The sequence below is a fragment of the Mauremys mutica genome, chromosome 4, assembly GCF_020497125.1.
Source record: "Mauremys mutica isolate MM-2020 ecotype Southern chromosome 4, ASM2049712v1, whole genome shotgun sequence".
Taxonomy (NCBI): Eukaryota; Metazoa; Chordata; order Testudines; family Geoemydidae; genus Mauremys; species Mauremys mutica.
In genome coordinates this window covers 17,491,980-17,515,256 of record NC_059075.1, presented here as the reverse complement: position 1 = coordinate 17,515,256, position 23,277 = coordinate 17,491,980, and the positions used below count along the sequence as shown (strand labels likewise).

Genomic DNA, 23,277 nt, shown 5'->3' with positions numbered 1-23,277 from the left:
CTACAAACATGGATTACATTTTTAATGTTATACCACTTAATTTGATTTGTTACATGGGTTCAGATATTTTAAGTTAATCAACCTTTTAAAATAAGATAAATATAGAACTAAAATACACCTTCAAAAATTATACAATATTGGCTAAAATAGCTATAAATTGGTGTTCATCACTTTACTTCTGTCATAAGTGAAAAACCAAAACAATTTTAGTGCTAGTTACTCACTGAAAGATAGGAGGAAAAATGCTGTGGGACTAAATTGAACATTGCAGGTATATTTAAGGACTGCACTTGAACATTAACGGACATCAAAAAGCTTTCAGCTTTGTATACATTAAACTTTAAACAGCTTTATCCTCATTTGCAAGAGTTACAAGGACATTTTTCCAGGACTGGAAAACATACACAGTATTACTAATCTGGTACTGTAAAATGTTATTAAAGCTATCTTCATTTTAGAAATCTGTTATTAAGCTATAATGTATCATTTTTTCTTAAAAAGTTAGCTCCTTGATCAAAGTTAACCAGTACCTTCAGTTTAAGTTAAAAGGGCATTTAATTCACTGGTTTAAAGACCTGATTTGATAGGCAAACAAGTCTCTTTATTAGATTCTGCCAAGAGCCTCACTTCACTCTTACTAGAGCAAGTCAGGTTTTTGTGGTTTTGCTTTTAAAAAACAAAAAACAAAAGAAGAAGCATCCAGCAACAAAATAGTGCTTGCATTCATAGTGGCAATTCATAGTCATTCATAGGGATAGTGAATAGGCATTGGGCCAGGAAAAGAGAGAATGATCAAGTTAGCTTATGGTTCAATTCTAAATTATTTTTTTGGAATTGCCAGCAAACTGAAAAATCCATTATTTGCCCAGCTCTAACAAAGCAAATCTATTTGTATTGTGCTCGTGCACATGGCAGTGTAGTTGGTGCAGCATGCTAAAAAGATTTAACCTCAATATAACTTCTATTTTCAACAACAATTATGTAAAATAGTAAATAGAGTATTACCTTGTTTACATTCTTCTCCCATCCAACCTTCCATGCAGGCTTTGTTTCCATATTGGTCACACGTGTAGTGACCAACAAAGTCATTACGAGGTCCACAAAATTTATTGCACCGTGTGCTGTAGTAATTCTCATCACATTTCACTCTTATTTGCACTTCAAAATGAGCTACATGCCCCTTAAATGGTAGGGTCTTCCACCGATCCTCAGGGTTGATCATACCAGCATACGACACTCTCTCTATTAACAGCTCTTCATCTTTTATAAAGAGAAAACAAAAACCCTAATATATTGCAAGCCGGATGCACACTATGCAAAATTACTTTTCCCCCTGTATTAATTGGTTAAAAAGACTTTCAGTACAAAAAAAAAACAAACAACAAACACTTAAGTTGCTAAAGGGCTACTAACCCCAAATTTATTTTTCTCTGCCTTGCAAAGTTATAGGACTTTAAGAAATGGAACATAATCAATGGGAAATGGCTTTTTGTCAATACAGCCAAATACATCACACCCACGCAATGTCAATCAACAAGTTTATCTTTATATGAGACTCTGTTCTTTTTTATTCTTAAATTGCAAAATCTGCATAAATCCAGTAAATAAATTGTTAGACTAGGGGTTCTCTGATGTGAGTAATAAAAAAAACAAAATAAAAAATAAAGCCCACAGTATGTTCAGCTAGGTTGCTCTAAATAGACACATACAATTGTATCCCTAAATAAATCTTGTTTTGTGTATGTAAAAAGCGCATCCACCTCATGGAACTTCCCTCCAAAATTTGAAATCCATGACTTAAAAAATGCCCAAGTGAGACTGCAGGTGTTATTTGTAAGTAAGACATCTAGAATTAGAGACTAAACTCAAAGTAATCATGAATATTCCATATATTACCTTATCACTAGTTCATTTTTTTCCAGTACAATTAAATGAATAGCATTTCACCATTGTGTAACTTTCATATAATTCTCTAGGAAATGACAGTCTACAAAATAAAATAAAGCATGGCAGGGGGCAATCACAGTGAATTAAAGGACTGAGTGGACAGGAAGCCTTGCCTGACAAGAGGGTTATAGGACACAGATTTAAGGAACTGCTACCATTACACATATTTCATAGTTAGAAGACTTAATGATTGCAAGCATTGAAGAGTTTTCATGAGCAATACAAAAAAATTAATGGATTTGTTTGCCAGAAGAGAGCTTTAGCTACCATTCAGTGTTTAGAAACTATAATAAGCATTACTTCCCCTACTCCAGATGTTATGTATATAAAATCCTAAAATGAAAGGTTACTCACACGGTATTATTACTTACTGAAGTTAATCTAGAAAAGTCATCTAAAATTGAATGTGCTTCTTTTACTCCTGTGAAGAGGTTCTAACAACCCCTTAAGTGGTCATGAATGTACTGACTTCATGCATAACAAAATGTACTAAATAAAGATACTTTAGCATTTGTTTTCTCTGAACACCAAATGTTTCAAATAAATAAAAATAAAGCACAAAAGGAAAGCTAAGATGAGTAGACAGTTTCCACCTGGAAAGATCAAGTTCTATATCTCCAGGTCTATGGTTCACATCTAGCCCGGCCCACGCTGGTAGTAGGGCGACCAGATGTCCTGATTTTATAGGGACAGTCCCGATTGTTGGGTCTTTTTCTTATATAGCAGGGGCTGGCAACCTATGGCATGCGTGCCAAAGACGGCACGCGAGCCAATTTTTAATGGCACGCTACTGCCTGCCAGAATCCCTCCGCTCCCTCCTCCCCCACCTCAGCCCGCTCTTCGCCACCCTCTGCTCCTCCCTCCCCGCCGCAGGGGCAGAATCTTGGTCCTGCCAGCTCCCCTGCCTCTTCCTGTAGTGTGCTGGGTTCCTGCCCTCCTCCGCCTCTCCATCCCTTCCTCCCTCCCTCCCAATCAGCTGATGGCCCTTGCGAGGGAGGGGGTCAGGAAGGAGCAGAGTCAGCGTGCTCGCTGCTCCCAGCGAAGGCAGAGCCTTGGCGGGGGGTGGGGGTGGAATAGGGGCATATCCCCTCCAGCCCCCTGCCCTAATCCCCCCCTCATACACTCCCAGCCCTCTGCCCTGACCCCCCCCATACACACACCCAGTCCTCTGCCCCGCACACCCCCGAGACCTGTGCCCTGAGGCCTGTACCCCCCTCACACACACCCCCACCCTACGACCCTGGCCCTGACTCTGGCATCCCCACATATACCCAGCCCCCCTGCCCTGACACCTGCACCCTGCCCTGACCTCTTGTACCTCCCACATACCCAGCCCCCCCACACCTCCACCCCAAGCACCAAACAGGAGCTCCTGCACCACCACCCCACATTCCCACCTGCACCCCTCACACCAAATGGGAGCTGCCCAGGTAAGTGCCCCACACCCAAACCTCCTGCCCCAACCCTGAGCCCCCCTCCCTCATTCTAGCTCCTGGCCAGACCCTTCACCCTCAGCTCAGTGCAGAGAGAGAAAGAATGGGCCAGAACCAGGGAGAAGGTAGGTACCCACTGTATGTGGGCAGGGCCGGGGACCCCAGACCGGCAGCGGGTCCGGCAGCTGGGATCCCAGCTGGCAGGAGCCGGCAGATGGAACCCCTGAGCGGCAGTGGGCTGAGCAGCTCAGCCCACTGCTGGTCTGGGGTCCCGGCCGCAGGCCCCGCTCAGCCCACTGCTGGTCTGGGGTCCCGGCTGCAGGCCCCGCTCAGCCCACTGCCGGTCTGGGGTTCTGGCTGCTGGACTCTTGCCAGCCGGGGTTCCGTCTGCAGGCCCCGCTCAGCCCGCTGCCAGTCTAGTGAACAGAACCCCCAGACCAGCAACAGGCTGAGCGGGCCGGTGGCGTAAGATCAACATTTTAACTTTAATTTTAAATGAAGCTTCTTAAACATTTTGAAAACTTTGTTTATTTTACAATACAACAATAGTTTAGTTATATAATATATAGATTTAGAGAGAGAGAGAGAGAGAGAGAGAGAGAGAGAGACTGACTTTCTAAAAAACATTAAAATGTATTACCGGCATGCAAAACCTTAAATTAAAGTGAACAAACAAAGACTCGGCACACCACTTCTGAAAGGTTGCCGACCCCTGGTATATAGGATCTTATTACCCCTCACGCCCCCGTCCTGATTTTTCACACTTGCTGTCTGGTCACCCTAACTGGCAGTGAGTGACACTATGTTACTACTGCATGGTTTCAGCACCCTATGCAAGGTAAGTTTGTGTTGTCTATCCAATTGCTAATAGACAATCATATAATTAGCATAACAGTCTTGCTGGCAGTCTTAGAAGATGAACATGAGACCTGTGACCCTGCTTGCCCTTATCATGGCTAGGCACACTGTGATAGTATGGGGCCTCTTGTATGTCTGTTGCCATAGTTATCTCTCTTCAGTAAAGACTAGAGGACTTTAGTGGGACTAGAGGTCAAGTGAACATTTTTCAAATAAAAGTCATTCGAACATTATACTTCTACTTCTAGAGACTAGAAGGAAAAAAAAGACTATAGAAGTCCTGCCCCCTCCCAAAAAACAAACAAACAATGAGAGGGTCCAGAGAAGAGCAGCAAGACTGATTAAAGGTCTAGAGAACATGACCCACGAAGGGAGGCTGAAAGAATTGGGTTTGTTTTGTTGGGAAAAGAGAAGACTGAGAGGGGACATGATAGCAGTTTTCAGGTATCTAAAGGTATGTCATGAGGAGGTGGGAGAAAACTTGTTCACCTTAGCCTCTAAGGATAGAAGAAGCAATGGGCTTAAACTGCAGCAAGGGAGGTTTAGGTTGGACATTAGGAAAAAGTTCTTAACTGTCAGGGTGGTAAAACATTGGAATAAACTGCCTAGGGAGGTTGTGGAATCTCCATCTCTGGAGATATTTAAGAGTAGATTAGATAAATGTCTATCAGGGATGGTCTAGACAGTATTTGGTCCTGCCATGAGGGCAGGGGACTGGACTCGATGACCTCTCGAGGTCCCTTCCAGTCCTAGAGTCTATGAATCTATGAATCTGTAATAGCATTTCCTCTTAAGTTCTGTCATTAGTGTATGCTATCTATATCTTCCCTTCAAAAATTCAAGAACTCAGATATAAGAATTATGTAAGTTTAGTTCAAGCATGACAAGGCGCTCAAGTTTCAGTAGGATTTGGGGCTAGTTATGCTCACTTCCTTCAGCCCAGTAAATATTTTAAAAGTTAAAAGTAAATATAAGAAGTAGGGAGATATCAAACAGTAAAAATCCACACAAGAAAGCTATTTTTAGGTCTGTTAAGACTGGCTTGTATTAAAAACTGAATTTATAAGATAGATAGGTTCAAATATCTGTCTACTGCTGTTCTTTAAGGACATGCCCATAAGTCCTTTTATGTGGGTTCTTTTCTTCTGCTGCAGCACATGGACAGTTCAGAATAGGCAAAATATACACCTTGGATGGGCCACCCTAAAGCCCTGCAAAGAAGAAATTTCAAAGCCAAATAAGGACACATTAAAAACTAGTGTGGTGTATTACATGTGAAAAAGTTAGTGACAGTGAGATCCAGATATATATATCCAATTTTTTTTTAAACTGCAGGAACAGAACCAAGTGGTAGAAGGATGTAGAATCCACTCTAACTGCTGTAGTTGTTTATCCTTCAGCTTAGTACAATGGCACTCTTCCTCAGTTAGGAACCTACATGACCCCAAAGACGGTGGCTCAAGTAAACATGCATGGATAACTGTTTTCCAAGTGTGAGAAATCTACATAGTGTCTACAAATTAAGAGCTGCAATGACTACCACCATACACTCTTGGAAAAACCGACCGAGGTATTGCTATCCACCTGACTTAAGACCTGAACTGAAAGGAGTAGCTTTGGTAATGAAACCTCATTAAACATAAGTGGGCTAGTGCACATTCATTAAATTCAGTTAAGGCATTAAAATATTGATCATTTCTGGAAGAGTTGGTGCAAGCACTTCCACACACAACCTTGTTCTTATGGATCTGAAGTGAGGTTCAAATGCCCCAAACTCCCCACTTTGCCTTCTTTCAGAATAAGAAATAACCATCCTGGAAAATATTTTCATTTTTGGGAATTCTTCCTGGAGCTCCTGCCTGACAGATTTAGAAGCCTAGATAAGTATTTATTTAGGAAATACAAGGAATTGGCTCTGGGTCAAGTAGAGGAGGTAAGGTGGGGGAAGGGAGGAAAAAAAGTTGTTAATCAGCTCTCAGAGTTCCAGCATCCAGTGTTATCAGGGCCATAGTCTACTTCAAGAGTAGAGATGAAAGCGGCCCCTAAATCCCATGTGTGTTTTAAAACAGGAACTGCAATATGTAGTCAGGAGCTGGCCTATCCAAAGGAAGAGTGGTGGAAGAATACTAACACGCCTCTTCCACTGCTAGGCCAAAATCTCCTTCTAGTAGAGCAGGGGTGCTCAAACTGGGGGCCAGGACCCCTCACTCAGGGGGTTGCAAGGTTATTACCTGAGGGGTCCCGAGCTGTCAACCTCCACCCCAAACCCAGCTTGCCTCCAGCATTTAAAATGGTGTTAAATATAATTTTTAAAAGGATGTTTAATTTATTTGGGGGGGGAAGGGGGTCGCACTCAGAGGCTTGCGATGTGAAAGGGGTCACCAGTAAAAAAGTTTGAAACCCACTGCAGTAGAGGCTGAGAATCTGACTAGAGGGCCTTGGATTTTAGAAACTCTTATTACCTCTTTATCTCTTGATGAGATGAAGGAGTTGCCTTTTAAAGTTTATTTTATGTCCTTGTCTAACGAGTCTCCAGGCAGCCTACGAAACTTCACTTCTGTAAATTTGGCAAAAGAGACTTTGCCTAATTCTCAACTAGGGTTACTTGGCAGGGTATTTAAGAAACTTATCTTGCCGCAAGTCTTACCGATTAAAGGAAGTGTATGCTACAGACACAAATAAGAGGCATCACACTCAATAGCGATTTGACTTTTTTCTATGATCAGAAATTAGTTTTCCCACAAGCCTATTTCTTTGGAAATAAGGTGGGAGAGAGGCTTGCATGACAGAAGAAATTCTAAGAGCATCAGCTGCTGAGTTAATATTAGACCTCACAGCCCACCTGATCTTTGGGAAAGGAATCCCCACAAAAGATGGCTTAGACAGAAATGCCATAGCTGTAACTGCAATTGGTAGCTGTGCCACAGATTCTATCTACTCAAGAAACCAAACCAAAAAAAGAATGATTTCCCCGTTTGCCACCAGATCTGCCACAGACATGGGTTTTACATTAACAAAGAAGTAGTTACTGGTTGGTGCATAGAGACCACCTACCAGTCATCTGCAAGGAAATAGATACCCAGAAACCTGCTGTTAATTTCAATACTGTTCTGCCATATCAGAAAGTAGGTTTGGAGAAATTAGCCTCTGCTGAACCACCCACTTCCACAGGCTCTGGCTGAGACCTTGCAGCCCTTCAAAAGGAGGATCTGGAAGACAACAGCCAGTGTTTTGCCTCTATGGCCTTCTTATATTTTATGACTGATCTTATTCTAAGTGGGATAAAGCACATAACAGAGGAAAGTGAATGCGAGTCTATCCCCTCTTCACAGAGATTTGCAGTAAAGGAGGAAATATGCCAGGACCCACAAGTAGCAGGCTTGGAGGTAGTTAAATTGCAAGCTACTTTACCAAGCAGACACTAGCCTGCTTTCCTAAGGGTCTACGCTGGGTTATGCTGGGCCAAGACAACCTTCCTTCCCTCTCCTAGAATAATTTCCTTTTCTACTATCTAAAGGCTTGTCTACTTGAGGTCACTCTGGAATGTAATCCAAATTAACTAATGGTGTGAATTAGAAGTAGATTAGTTAAACTGCATTAAATCCCTGTGTGGGACTTTTATGATAATTGGTTTACTGAATTAAGGCCACTTGAATTCTGAATGAGAGGGTGCACACAATTAATGCAGTTTAATCCCTCTGTAGACAAGACTAAATCAAATGACACCTGGTAAGTGGACAGGGAGGGCCTGTTATGTTTGAGAGAAGAGAAGCTAGACCTATAGACCTGTAGAAGCCAGTTTTACATCCATGCAGTTTGTCCCTTCCTTCCACCCCCTCACCCCAAAAAACCCCAAAACAAAAAAACCCAAGAACCTCAGCACATCCACTTTCTTCCAATCACAAGTAAAGTAATGCTGCTTACAGTAGCTCTTTGAAGCACTAATTTTTTAAACAAGATCCTGGGCTAGGAAAATTTGAGGGGAAGCAGAAGAGAAACAAAGCACAAAAAGGGAAAGGGATGGATGAGAAAGACAGGAAGAACAAGTAGAAGATCTGGTAGTTTTGGCCTTCTTATAAAATAGGGTCTCTAAGCCTCATCAGATAAAGAATGTTCTTTAAAATCTCCAATGTTAAAAAAAGTCTTTCCTAGAACCCTAAAATAGCAAGCTTAAATTGCAACATGGCAGAAAGAAAAAAAAAAGTTACTACATTAAGGGAATGATAAATAGCTTCACTTCACAAATCAGGTATTTTGTTTAATTGGTGTTTTGTCAGGTTATGGGATTGATAAAGGCTTCCCAAATTCAGATTTAAGGTTTTGTTTTGGGGTTTCGGATGCCAGTCCGAATAACTACATTAGCATGCACCCAAGAATGAAGGAAACTTACTCAACTGCACTTGTATGCCTACACATTAGCACTTTCTTTAGCGCTGCAAACTGTATTCTGACAATTCTGTGGTCTTCTACAGGTTATGCAAATCCATCACTGACAGAGACCAAAAAATGCTTACGGACTATCGCTCAGTCCACAAGTGTTTTTCTAGACTCAATGAAGATTATAATAAAGTCTTCCTGTATATGCGTTTTACAAGATTGTAAAACATTAGCCATTCCCTCAGGCCCAAACAACACCGATTACCTTTCCACTAAGCTTCCTTTAAAATTCAAAGTCATTTTAAGTTCTGAATGTACACGACGTAAGAAGTTACCAAAAACTGTCACAGAAGCACTGAGGTTTCATCAGTTCATGTTTATAAATGTCTTTAAAGAAAGACATGTCAAATGTATACTAGATGTGACACCACATCTCCCCCTCTGAAAGCAGAGAGACCTCCATGCATACTCAATGGATAGTTCTTTCCTTCTCCACCTCTGAGGGGATTTGCCAGATAGCACTACGTAATTTGAGTATGCTAGTGTGAAGCTTTACTTCATGGCTGCTACTTCAGTTCCTTCTAGAGATTTAAATGCATCTTTTGAAGTTTTCAGGAATAGAGACTGGATTTATATAGCACTTGAATTCTCCCACTTCGCACAGAGCTATGGTCCAGAGATAGAGGCGAGCTGAACCCATTCATGCTGCACCCCCTACTCCAGTTGTCGTCCCTGGAACCTGGAGAGAACAGGGAGCTTTGACAGACCATAGTGTTAGCACAGACTAGTAGCAGAACCTGGCTTAGTTAAGTGCTAGCAGCACAAAATATAAAATTTTTCAATTCTATAAGCAACATAGTTTTGCCAGAATTTAACAAAGATATTTCTTATAGATATGTTCTCAAAGCACCTTACAAATATGAACTTATTACAGATGCTAAGGAAGTTAAAAAAAAATGAACATCTAATTATGCTCCTAAATGCACTGGTATGGAATGCTATTAGTGCCACTACCAGCTGGATTCTTGGTGGTTTCAAGTTCACACGAGGCAATCTAAGAGAACAGAGTAGATTACTTCAGTTTAGCACAAAATTTAGCATCCAATCACTCAAAATATATCCAATTTTGAGGACATTCTGGAACGATACCAATGCAAGACAAAATTCAGTGTTTGATATCTGAAATAGACAATTTTCTCTCTTTGGTCAGGTTCACCTTGGCAAGCCAGCTACCCTATTATAGGTGTCCCAGATATAAAGCTATCAAACCACTGTTTTGATTTGTAACTACATTCTTTAGTGCAGCTGAAGTGCTTTTTTGTTTTGTTATACAATATAAAACAGATTTAAATATCTGTTACTAGAGCAAAAAAGGTTTGTATCAAGCCTTAGAGCATTTACTCTAAAATCTTAACTTCATATTACCCAACCTTCACTAGAACCTATGCTTTAGGTCTCATTTAGGAAGGCATCCATCTACTACTTGAATAATCATGGTTGTCCTCTTAAATGGGCTGATACAGAAGTGTTGGGGGAGCCCTGAGCTAGTCTGAAAAGGGAACTATTTTGCCAAAGTTTAAGTTTTCCAACCTCTTTTACCTTCCTCTAAATTTAAATCAGCTTTAACAGTAGCCATCATAGATGACATGAAGCTTTAACTACTCTTAACATTCAGAACCCAGCACCACTAATCAAGACAAAAAAAAAAAGTTATGGGGTATCACATTTATATGTTCTCCCAAGCAGTGTGTTCAAATTAGATTTTATGCTATTGGGAGAAGAAATGGTGACCAGTTTACTCAGTCCATTTTAAATGTTACATTACGTTCTATTTTTCAGGAAACTGTAAGGGGACATCCCTGCCCACGTTGTCTGCACCAGCCAGTAAGTAAATACATTAGTACTTTAAAAAAAAAAAAGCAACAATGAAATTATAGGGCAAAACAACTTAGAAAAGGAAATTTATTTATCTGTATCTATATCTATAAAATAAACAAACACCACAAAAGTATGGTAAACATTAGCTAGAGAGGTCAATCATATTTAAGTACAATTTCTTCTGATGGATGAGGACGAGAGAAATAGGAATTAGTTAATGCCCATGAAAACTGGGAACTGACCACACTTGTTAAGTATGAGTTGCAGAGACCAAAGAAGAGAGTGTGTGTGTGGGGCGGGGTTCAATAGTGTGGGCACAATTCCCCTCATAACAAGAGCATTCAAGACTTGCTTGTCTTTGAAACAAAATTGAAAACTACAGGGCATCAGGAACCAATGACTAGAATATATTCACTTGCCATCATCCAGTCCCTCAAATAGTTTGACAAAAATATGAGTCACATTTTCCTTCCATCGGGCTTCTAACAAGTTTTCCACTTATCACAGAGAACTGCTATTCATAGTGTTTGCTTATGGAAGTCTGCCCCTGATTATTATGCTTTCAGAGGTTTCATTTACCTCTAAATGAGCCACATTAGAAACTTTAGTGACTATCAACCTACATTTTTTCCTGTTTAACTTCCAATTTTCAATGCAATATCCCAGGACACATGCATTAAGAAAATGCTTCCCAAATCCAAGATTCCAGTTTCAAACATACACAATTTGACTGTACACTGTGTAATACACTTTTGGATGAGCAAAATATGGAAGTTCTTCATAAATACTCACCATTTTTTGTTTCGTTATCCCAGTCCCAAGCTTCTATTATTAACGTGAATGATCTCTGAAAAGAAACAGACACCAGTTAGATACCAGTTAAACAAAACCAACCAACCAACCCACCCACCCATATTTACAAAGCCAGCCACAAAACAGTGATTTGGAAACAGCATGGGTTACTGCCAAGAGAGATCCAAGGTTCAAAGCTTCAAAAAGGTACTACTTAAAATATTGCATTAGCAGCATTAGTTTGTGAAACAGAGCTGGTTTATGTTGCTTAAACAACACAACACATATGAAGACCCTCTATAGCCAACATAAATTTTAGTTCCAATTAGGCAGAACACCGCAACTGTACACGTTACTGTCCTATTTCAAATAAATCAAACAAAAAAAACACTCCACTTCAGATGTATGGAACTACTAGCTACAAGAAATAGCTAGTAAGTGTTTAGGCTAAGAAAATAAATTAAGAAGAGGAAAACCACCATGAAGATGTCCAAAAAATCCAATAATCTAAATCTAAACCAAGGATCAGTTTAGAGTGTTTCATTATTAAGACCTACTGAAAATTTTGACTGATCTTTTCATAAAAAGGGGAAATGTGAAGAATGCACCTGGAAAAGGCTGGGCTCGTCAGCAAAATTAAACAGAGCATATATGGGGGTGGGGGTGGGGGCAGGGAAAACCTTCTTTTGTTAACAACATGTTCCCTTTCAGAAAGAAAAAAAAAGAGTGAAAGCAACAACACTTCCCAGGTTTTGCGATCTAGAATGAAGTAGCTATAGTTTGGAGGCAGCAGTGAGGAAGAAGAAAGCTTTAAAGTTAAAAGCTTTCAATCTTGAATACTGTTTACACCACAGTATCCAATTAGTCTGATCATAACTGTGTAGCACATTTAAGTGCTGTACTTACTCTGAGGGGAAGCTACAGTCCTATTTGTAGGTCTAAATATTTACTTGAGCTTAGTTTCAACTGAGAATAGCTGTTTATCTACTATATTATCTTACAGTCTTGTTTACATCAAACTAAAGTGCTCATATAAATTTAACTAAAACAAACCCAGCTGTTCAACAGCACCCCAGAACTCTTATGGGAAACATACAATATTCATACAACTTTATGCTTAAATTAGAGGCATAAAAAAGTCTCAAGTTCTCATATACCACACTTATTTGTACAAAATTTAGTATGTGCAACATTCCTTAAGTACAGCAAGTTACAGAGTTGAAGTGACCTGGACAAGTTCAGTTTTCAAATAGGAGGCCCCTTGTTAGGAAAAGGAATCTGGGTCAATTTACATGGTTATTTTTGGAAGGAGGCAGCAAGGAAGGCTATCTAGGGCTACCCTACCTTTACATTAGCAGCTGTATACCAGTGTTTTACCATAGTTCTTTAGCACTTAACAAGCTCTTTTGAGAGGGGCTAAGACTCCAAAGTTTACATGCTTTTAAAGCATAACTTGTGCAGCATGCCTAGAAGATAAAAACAAAGTATTTTTTAAAATGCCAATTGTTCTGGTTCCTGTAGGCATACTACAAGAAGTCAGCAGAGCCTATTTAGACATGCATCTTCTAGACCTCATTTTTTACAAAAATACATACAAAAATGCTGAGAGTTATGTGGATATTGGGGACATTGGTTACAATCTCTGAATAAATGCACCTCATGCACTTTCAGCTAAAAATGCAGTTTGTTATGGTTTGAGGGGTCTCTCTAGAATTCTGCAGACTCCTGCACTTTGCAGCTTGTCAACTGATAACTTTTCATTTACCGAAGTACCAGGAAAGATTTAGCCCAATTTCTGACTGGAGGTAACAAGGAAACAGCAACAATGTGGGGCAGGGAAGTGGATCTTCTCTTTAGTGAGAGATTGCTTTGGAAAAAGGACAGCTGATCAGAGCATAGCTAGGAAAAAGACAATTCGTTACTTGTTCAAAGTGTAACACAGCAGCCTTCACATTTCCAAAAGACCTTCCCCATCCCCTTTAATAATAATATTAATAAAGCGTGGAGGTAAGAGGGATCATTTCAACTGTTCCTCACAAGATATGTAGCTGTGCTACTCAAAAGTTTTAAGACTTATTACCTAAATGCACATTACTTACACGGCTACTATTCATTTAGAGTATAAATGTAACAATCTCAGAAACTACATACAACAGGGATAGACAAATACTCCATGAAAGTTGTATTCTAGTGGTTAAGAGATTCTCAGCATATATTCTGGCAGCCCTCTGACTGAACATTGTTCTAGTAAGGATATTGTAATCTGATGTATTACATATAGTTTCTCTCTTGCTCTAGAATGTGAGCTCAAATACCGGCCCTAGACCAAATGGCACCACAGGTTAGGAGCATCTTCAGAGTCTCTCCCCCCCCATTTGTTAAGCTTTAGAATACCTTATTTTTTATTACATGTGGCACATTTCACAACTTAGATGCACAATTTGCACGCATGATTTATCCCTGTCATCTAAGATGATAAATTTGCACACTAGGATCTGTAAATCTGTATTATTCGTGCCATATAGAAGCAAGTAAAAATGTTTTCCTCTAAGATTATAGAAACATTTTTTATTTTAAGAATAACTGAAGTATACTAACATCGAGAAATTTAACTGGGCACCAAGATCAGGTGGACCAGTATTAAATAGTGCTACAATAGGTGACAGCCTTAGAACGTTAATCCTAGTCATTTAGTTCAAAAAGGCTGCTTTTCTCACCTTTACCCTCATGAACAGAAGCACAGAGTCAGACAGATCCAAAGACTGGCCAACTGCATTTTCAAGGAATAAAATAGCAGGCTGTCACTCTCTCAGCCATCGTCCAAAGATATGTTTTAATGACCCTGAGCTTTAAAAAGTTGCGTTCACCACTTGCGACTGTCAAACATTACTTCTTTTGCCATGCTTAACACGTAATAGTATTTCTTTTATATTGTTGCATAGACAGGAGTTTGATAGATCTCTGGTGTCTCATTAAACATGTCCTTCATTAGTTGCTACTAAAACTCAGAGTTTAAGAACAAGTGTACACTTTCACAATTACACAATAAAACAAGATTCACAATATTGCAGCTGGGCTCTCACTTTGTTTTTATATCTCATTGACCAATTGGCAACACCCCACCCCCTATATGCCCAAAAGAATATGGCTGACAACATTCCAGGAGGTTCAAGGAAAGTGTAATTCTCAGAAAGTCTGTAGAATCTCATGGAACCTTCCAAAGGTCCAGAACATTCGGAGGTTAGTGAAAAATGAATCCACATTAGGGCGACCAGACAGCAAGTGTGAAAAATCAGGACGGGGGTAGGGAGGTAATAGGAGCCTATATAAGACAAAGACCCAAAAATCAGGTCTGTCTCTATAAAAATCAGGACATCTGGTCACCCTAATCCACATATAGAATACCTGAAACAAAACAAACATTCTATTTTCCCTTTTGTCACTAACAACAAAAACACCAAGCCCAACACCCTCAGTGGTCACCTGCCCCTAAATCTGGCCCTGCTTGGTAGCATCTATTCTTTCCCCCAAGCCCCAACTCAGAATTTTGCTTAGGTTCCTGCTTATATTTTTATGTAATATAAATTAATAAAAGGGATCAAAGTTTTCTAGTCTGTAGTTTTACCTCTTAAAGGTCTTCCTACCATTAGTGTGCCATTGCATCCAGTTTTAATTGCATTAAAACAATAGGTTACATGCTTTAGGGCCTGATTTTAGTCTTGACAGCCTAAAAGGTTTCAGATTGTCTCACTTTTTGCACATGCAGTAACCCAGAGGTGCCTTCTGCATATACAATGATTTCTGTTTACACCAATCCCAAAAGGGTTCTGCAGAGTCTCCACCCATCTTGAATGTTACTCAAAAAAAAAATAGTCTCTGCTGTCCAAGAAAGTTCTTTAAATTGCAATCTACTCAGATGGCTATAGTTTAGTCTAGATTCTAGGAAAGTTTGAGGCAAAGTCCAGTTTAGTTATTCCACAGCTTCTCTGAATCTTTATTTCAAAGATGTGTTCAGCATGACCCACTCCAGGAATCACTGTCCTTACATTAAGTACACTAATGATTAACTTGCATACACTAACATCCCCAATTCCAGACCTCAAACTAGCAACATGCGATTCTTCCACATTTCTTAAAATGAGTGTATGCAATAGCTTTGTCGAGTCCATTGGAACCCGAAGGTCTCATGATTATTAAGAGTCCAACTCATGCTAGATAGATACATGGTGGTAACGATTCTGCCACAAATTAGGTTTGCATTTCAGATGCAATATAGTATCTATTTGCTGTTAGAATGCAGACACTTGTGTCCCTTCAGATGGTTAAAATTCCTCTGAAATAAACAGAGGAAGGGGACTCAAAAGGAGTCCAATCCTGTATGCAATTCACCAATAATGTAAACAGTAGGTCCCCTAAATCGGATAACTACTTATGTGTTGCAGCTTTAAAAAACAAAACAAAACAAAAAAAACTTTAAGCATGAGTAGTCCCATTGATTTCACTGAAACTACTCACTTGCTTAAAACACCCACATAGCTGTTTGCAAGATGGGACCAAGGCTTATACGGGGATACTGGTTGTCAAAACCAGAACAGTTCTGGAAGAGTAGTGACCACACTTGTTAATTAAGGTGGTATAATCCGTTTCTATCTTCAGTTTCAGTTCAGTTATCTTTTTCAGTTTGGAACTCTCCCCAAAAGGAGGAGGATCATATACACATTTTTAGCCCCTGCCCCCTTTTTAAAAAAAAAATAAAATAAAAAGGCAAGACGTATCTTTTCTTTTTTTTAAGTATTTTTACAGCTGAGGGTTTAAAAACTACAATTTAGTGTGGTATTAACCCACACTGAAAACAAGATTTGACCAAGTTTTGATACTTTGAAAGAGGGTGTTTCTGTCAGAGGTGAGAGTGTCCGGTTTATTTTGCCAAGCATATCAAGTGGACAGCTGAAGAGCACTTTACTGACAATGCATACATAGCTAATTTAGTTGCATACTGTAGTGTAACAGAGGTGCATATATGGGCTGAGAGAAGGATTTCATAGGAGTTCAAAAGTGTGACCAGAGTTATGAGGTAATTTATGTACTTTAAGTTGTGTGTTATAGGGAATCCCACAGCTGAAGGTGCAGTGCCTCCAGTCTATACTTACACAGTAGTATACGATTTCTAAAGTATTACAAAACTTATGGATTTTTCAACAATCTTATATCAACTTGCAGCTTCTTGTACTGTATACACACACACACACACCACTGTATTTACAATATTTGGAGCAACAGAAGTTTTCTGGCATACACAGGTCACCAAAGCCAGCTTAGGCAAACTGCCTCATTCCCTGAATTACTCCAGGCAAAGGCTGCATGTTGGCTAAAGAGAAAATTTACAACACAGAGGTGCCCAGAATGCTAAAATAAGATATGCCACACCAATATGACAAGGAAATTAGAAGTATACAAGAATAAAATTGCAAGATGCTCTGCATGTAAGGAGCAAAAAAAACTGTATGGTTTTATTTGACAGTCACGAATTGCATGATCACACATGTGCAACTTAAGTTTTGGACTCAAATTTAACATTTATATATTTGTATTAATTAATAATTTAGACTATTTAAAAGTGCAAGACAGTCTTGCAAAACTGAGGAACTACATTAAAAGTACTTTCTCCCTGTCCCACCGCCCCAAAATGACGTTTAAAAGCGACATCTCAAAACTTAAAACATAAATAGGGCCAGAAAAGTGATGAAGAAAGGACCCATACCATTAAATTTGGAGGAGACTTGCTGGTATCCCATACTCTCACCTGGTCTTTCATATCTACTTCTGCCTAATACAAAATAGCTGGATTATGAATGTCGTTTTTTTAAACTACCACTGTACCTATGAAAGTATATGACTATTAAAAGGCATTGCCAAGAAGTTTCATATTAAAAATGCTATCAAGTACTACATTTGTTCATCTGTAGTTTTCTTTCAATAGTTCTTTCATTATACTTAAGTGACATTCTCAGTTAGGGCAGTTCTCAGTTATGAAATTTCCTGATTTCTACTTGGCTGTGGAAAAGAGCATGAGTGCTTTTGCATAATCATTATTTTATTCAGCTGTTCGGTTATGAGTGTGGTATCAGAGCCTCTACCAAATCAAACTATGCTCCAATTCGCGGTTTGCTCTTCTACCGCTCTAGAAAAATACACCAATACACATGGCCATATCAGCTTCTAACCCCATCCTCAACTCCAAATAGTCAATATGTTTAAACAAAGGAATTAATTTTTGTGATAGGAAAAGGTCTCATCTAGGATACTGTTAACACTAAAACAAGAGACAACTCCATAACTTAGTCCTCAATTTAGTGCACGTACAACTATTACAGTTTCAACATCTGCAAAACAAAAACAAAAACCCCCACACTTTTTTCAAGCTAATAATGGGTCTATGAAATAAAAAAAAACCTTTGTATTAGCCTTTTTGCATCCCCAGTTAAGATAACAGCAGGTATCCATCTGACATCCACAGAGCTACTAGACCCTCCAATTACCTCTTTGAAGGATATATGCTGCATCTTGAGGCACCTAAGATTATAGTCAACTATCAAAAGATATCCAGTAGTCATGTGACTGCATTAACATTATATATAAATATTGTATATACTGACCTTATCATAAGTTCATTTAACACTCATTACCTGCTCAGAATAGTGACAGATATGTACCAGTGCTAGACAGAGTATAATTTTACTAGTACTGAAAGATCAAATTTATAAACACAAGATTGGTTGAATGTAGCAAAGATCATGCTCTTCAGTTAGAAATAAATGTTACCTAGAAGACCTTCTCTTCTGCCACATGCAAGACAAAATTCTCTTCCAATACAAGGTGTTTTATACCAGAACATTGCTGCCTTTAGGGATGCAAACAATTTGGGGAAGATTTATGGAAGCCAGTAGAAGCATTGCTCTCCCCCCAGGGCCAAGCCTTATTTACATCTGATAACTTCTTATATTAAGAAAAAAAATCCCCTATAACACTATTAAAGCACCAGCCAGAAGCGTAGCTCCAAAAAGTCAGAACTAGATCAAGCGATTTAGGGTTAGTTTTAAGTACATTTAAATTAGAATATAAGCTAGTAGTCTAGACAAGATTTCCTTATTAATGCAACCTGTCGTTCTTGCATAGAGACTTAGTCACCTATGGTTTTTTAACTATAAAAACCTCTCAGAAGCAATATGTCCAGTGAAGCTACTTTGAAAAGTCAAAACTACTGCACATTCTCTAACCAGTATGAAGTTAAAAACTGATAAAAATATCAACTTGTATGTTATATGAAGCAATTAATGGAAGCTGTTTGATATCAGACAGCATTTACTGTTCATCATTGTGGTAGCAAATGCTACACTAGAAGACAATTCCCCCACCCTCCCCCAAATCAACACCTAATGTGAGTTACTGACATATGAAGACAGTATGAACAGCTGATCGCACTATACTTTTTTTGACTTTGATGTGCAAGTTTCTCTTTCAAGAAGAAAGTGATTAAACCCAATCAAGTGTTCTCAGTTGCTTCATTCACGTGAATGTGTCAAAGGCTACCAGTTATGCAAATTTTCAGTTTCTATTTTCCTCCAAGAAATACTACTGTCTGTGAACTATCTGATGAAATATCATTAGACTACTTGTTCAGCTTTCTGAAGAGATGCATTTAAATACTTGTTAAATAAAACTGAATCAGTGTCTTCAGGATGATTTTAAGGCTTCATGTTGACCAAAACCACTTGCTGAATGATTTTCATTAAACAGACCCAAAAATAAAGTTAGTTTTGTTGGGCAACGTCTTTTCATGGGTTAAACTTTTAACACTTATGATATATTCTCAAAAAGCAACCACCACACAATGGATCAAATCCTAATTTCAAGGACATTATCCTACCAAGAAAAATTCATTTCAATCATACTTAGCCTGCTGATGTACACACCACAGATTAGACTGTAGCTCACAACTTGAGGTTAAATTTGTAACCCTCCCTTCATGTTCAAAAGATATATATTTTTTACAACTGCAAATTTTAAGTCTGTTAGCTGGAAGTGACCCTAGATCAGTGTGTTTCTCAAACTGGGGTCGCTGCTTGTGTAGGGAAAGCCCGACAGGCCAGGGCAGTTTATTTATCTGCCCCATCCGCAGGTCCCGCCGATCGGGGCTCCCACTGGCTGCGGTTCACTCCTCCAGGCCAATGGGAGCTGCTGGAAGTGGCTGACAGTAAGTCCCTTGGCCCACACCGCTTCCAGCAGCGCCCACTGGCCTGCAGCGGCGAACCGCGACAAGTGGGAGCCACGATCGGCCAGACCTGTGGACAGGGCAGGTAAACAAACCGGCCCAGCCCGCCAGGGGCTTTCCCTACACAAGCAGCGACCCCAGTTTGAGAAACACTGCCCTAGATGCGTTGTTTCCTGTTTCAGATTCCATGTGACTGCATATTAAAAGGGACTTACCCTTAATTAACAGCATTTCAACTGCATTTGGGATTCTGTCATTAAAACAGTTTAATCAATATTTTAATAGGATCAGAAGGTTGGAAGAAACAATGAATGCATTATGAAATGGAAAAGATTGGCTAGTGAACCTCTCTACATTCAAATGTTACAAAGTGTATCTTTTCTGTTCCATGGTTAAATTAGCACTTTTCTGTATGCATTGTCTACTCTAGTTTCACAGTCTGCAGTCTTCAGTGAAGCAGGATCCCACCAGTATCGAGTGACATCACTTATCCCTGGCATGCCTCAGAGGAAAAAAAATAGATGCTTTTATGTTGTAGAGATGCTCAATTCTGTTATTTTGGTTGCCTCACTTCAGACCTCTTGCACTTCACAGAGCAGTATTATTCTGACTTGATAGTTACCAAGGGTCAGTGAACTAATAGAAAACCTCTCGCCATTGCTTCCTGTCCAGCTGGACCTATTAATCCGGTGCAGTATGGCTGAATCTCCCAGCTCTTAAGAATGGGGTGGGAGGGGAAGACGTCTTAAGAGAACCCTTTAGGTTAGTGAGACAGAACACTATCCAGGCTCCTACTCATTGTCTGATAGCAAGGGGATTGGGTACAGATGCTGCTCTCCAAAACAATCCAGTTAGTTCACTCAACTGCATAGGAGGCAAAGAACAGCTAGTTCAAGATATTGATAAGATGCACCCAACAGAAAGAAAAAACAAGGTGCAAGAATTAGATCAATTTTTTGGAGGTGTCAGAATTGAGGCTAGAGAATCCTGCAGTGATCTCTTCAGATAAACTGAAGAGAAGTAATTTTTTCCTTCACTTAGAATACAAAAAAAAACCCAACCCCAAACCCAAGACACATTTTCTTTATATCACTCCTGGAAAGCAAGAAACTTTAGGGATGTTCTAGATGTGAAGTTAAAATTGCAACAAACCTTGCGTGCAAGAATTAGCCAGCTGAAGAGAAGGAACATCCTAACCACCACCACTCCTCTTACCTTGGAAAAAAGTCCCGGGCCTAGGGAGTCCCAAATACAGATTCCTTTTTGGAAGTCAAAGCCACACCAAGTATAATTGCTTATTAAGAGGGGTGATCAAATAGCTATTTTACAGACATCTGTAACAGTGGTAGCAGCCTTGCCTCAATTTTAAACAAGCTTTGTTAAAACCTATTTTCAAACTAGGTCAAGAACTACAAAGATCGTTACATGCCTCTTGGTGGATTTAAAAAAAATCCAATCACAAAACCTAGCTGAAAGGCTCAGGAACTTAGGTCCATGGCCAGGTCAAGTTTTTCAGACTCTGAATTCATCAATCTAAGAAAAGTGTTGCAAAACAATTCTTCCTCTTCAAATAAGCCTTTCGACCATAATAAGAATTACATTGACACAGCCATCTACTCAAATAAAATCTTGAAACAAGCAAACAAAACAAAACACACCCCACACCCAAGCAGAATTTTTACTCCAAAAGAGGCGATCCAGAGGCTCCATGAAATCCACCCCAGACTTCGCTGCTGCTATTAATTGTATGCGGAAGGTACTCAGATGCCAAAATGATGGGCTAACATATGTAACTTTAAGACAGAGGTAACAATGTGAAACACTGACATCTATGCAGACATAGCACTTTGTTGGACAATGCTGTTAAATGGGTATTTAACCAACAAAAAACCACATATACACGAACAAAGAACGGAGTGCTTTAGTCCATTCCAAGTAGCACCCCAAAAGGATCTTTTAACATCAAATGCACAGCGACGGGCATACATTAGCTGGAAGGACACAGTCAGACAAATAGACGCATTAAGGATGGAGAATGATATTGTAGATTTCCCTCCAAGGTGCCAAATCCATAGCACTGCATTACTGCAAGTCCGATATTCAATGGCAATGGTTCAATAACTAGAGCCTGAGACTCAGTATGCAAGTCAGTCGGTGGTCAGGAAGAAGAAATACTGTTCCAGAGAGTTTCAAGGGGCAGGGGGAAGAGAAGGAATTTTTATACACTTTTTAGGACCTCATTAATCTGTTAAAGGACAGAGATTTATTTTATTTTAAGCCCCAGAGACACTGATCTACTTTCAGTTAGTTCATGATAGGCCAAAATGTCTGGAGAGAGCTGACCTTTAAAGTTAGGCTCAAAAATTGAAATACTCCACTGAGTTTTTGCACAGGGTGAACATTGGTCTGCAAGCTTTTTCCATTGGCAATTATCCCCCCTCTGGCATCCACCAGAAAGACATTACTCACCTGCTCTGAAATACAATTTCCTCCATCTATACACACTCTTTTACAAGCCAAGCTATCAACGAAGACTCTGGGGCTGGGATGAAGTAAGGTGCCCAAGTTTTGAGGGATCCAAAGCCTGAATCACAACTTGATGGGACACTTTGCATTGCTGTCTGAAACAGAGTTCACAACCACACTTGTCTGCACCAGTATAGGGATATTAGGATCATATTTTGTTTCAACTGAGTTTTTCCAGTACCTTCGCTGCCAGAGCAATTGGTGCAAAGGCACATAGCAGCCTCCTTCTCCAGTGACTGAAGAACACGTTCCCTTGCTAATGCAGGTCTTTAGCTGAGCCATGAGAATTCAGACATTAGCTTCTTGTTTAGTCCAATGGCAAAGAGATTCCCTCCCAACACCTCCCTAGAGGAAGGTCTGATCTTTCACTCCCAAATCCTTACGAGTGGTCTCTGGATTAACCAAGGAGACTCATTACATCATTAAGTATTCTCCTTTCCTGCCAAGTACATGGCAACCATAAAGCTCACCTGGGACAGAGTGCACTCCTGAGGGAGGGGCGGGAAGGTAGAGAGAAGAATGCTAGGTGTCTAGGCTGTAATCTCCAGCATGTTTACATATAACTCCTGTTCTTGGACAGGCCAAGTTCCAAGTATGTGGGCTCTTGATTCCTGGCAGTCAACTCTAGCCACTACAGTTTGGACATCAGTGTTTGAAAGTCCATGTTTAATTGTATCTTCTCCCTAGACTTTGACTAAGCTAGACAATCCCAGATCATAGAATAGCGGGCTTTCAAGGAAGGGAACTTTCAGTCTGATACACTAAAAGATTCTCCCCCTCACCCTACCCCCAACAAATTCAAAGGTAGCGATAATTATGACACAGAACAAAGTCACAAAGCAGCTTAATATTACAGTGATTTCTGTAAGGTTATGTACATGTTCTCACCATTAAAGTTAGTAAAAACCACCATACGAAACCAGAGTGCACTGCATATGTACAGGAGTCCACTAAATGGTAGTTACCTCTAAAAATGACTGTGCAAAAGAGGGTGCTAGCTTTGCTACTTAAAATACATCACAATAAAAGCTGAAAACAGACTTTATAAATAGCAAAAAAAATTCTGTGGGATTGCTACAGTTACTGACTGACTAAGTACACACGCTCTGAATAAGGCCAAAAGTGTTTAGAACTGTTAATTTGAGGCTCTTTTACTACATGTAAAGGAAAATAAAGAAGAAATGGAAGTTTCAC

At 39.7% G+C, this 23,277-nt stretch overlaps 1 protein-coding gene across 1 annotated transcript in view; it reads right to left on the bottom strand.

Moving 5' to 3' along the window:
• The window catches only part of JAG2 (jagged canonical Notch ligand 2), a 92,919-nt gene that overhangs the window by 45,777 nt on the left and 23,865 nt on the right, over nucleotides 1-23,277 (bottom strand). Inside the window, 2 exon segments of the mRNA XM_045015764.1 lie at nucleotides 1,006-1,260; nucleotides 11,286-11,340. Coding sequence (XP_044871699.1) covers nucleotides 1,006-1,260; nucleotides 11,286-11,340 — 310 coding nt within the window.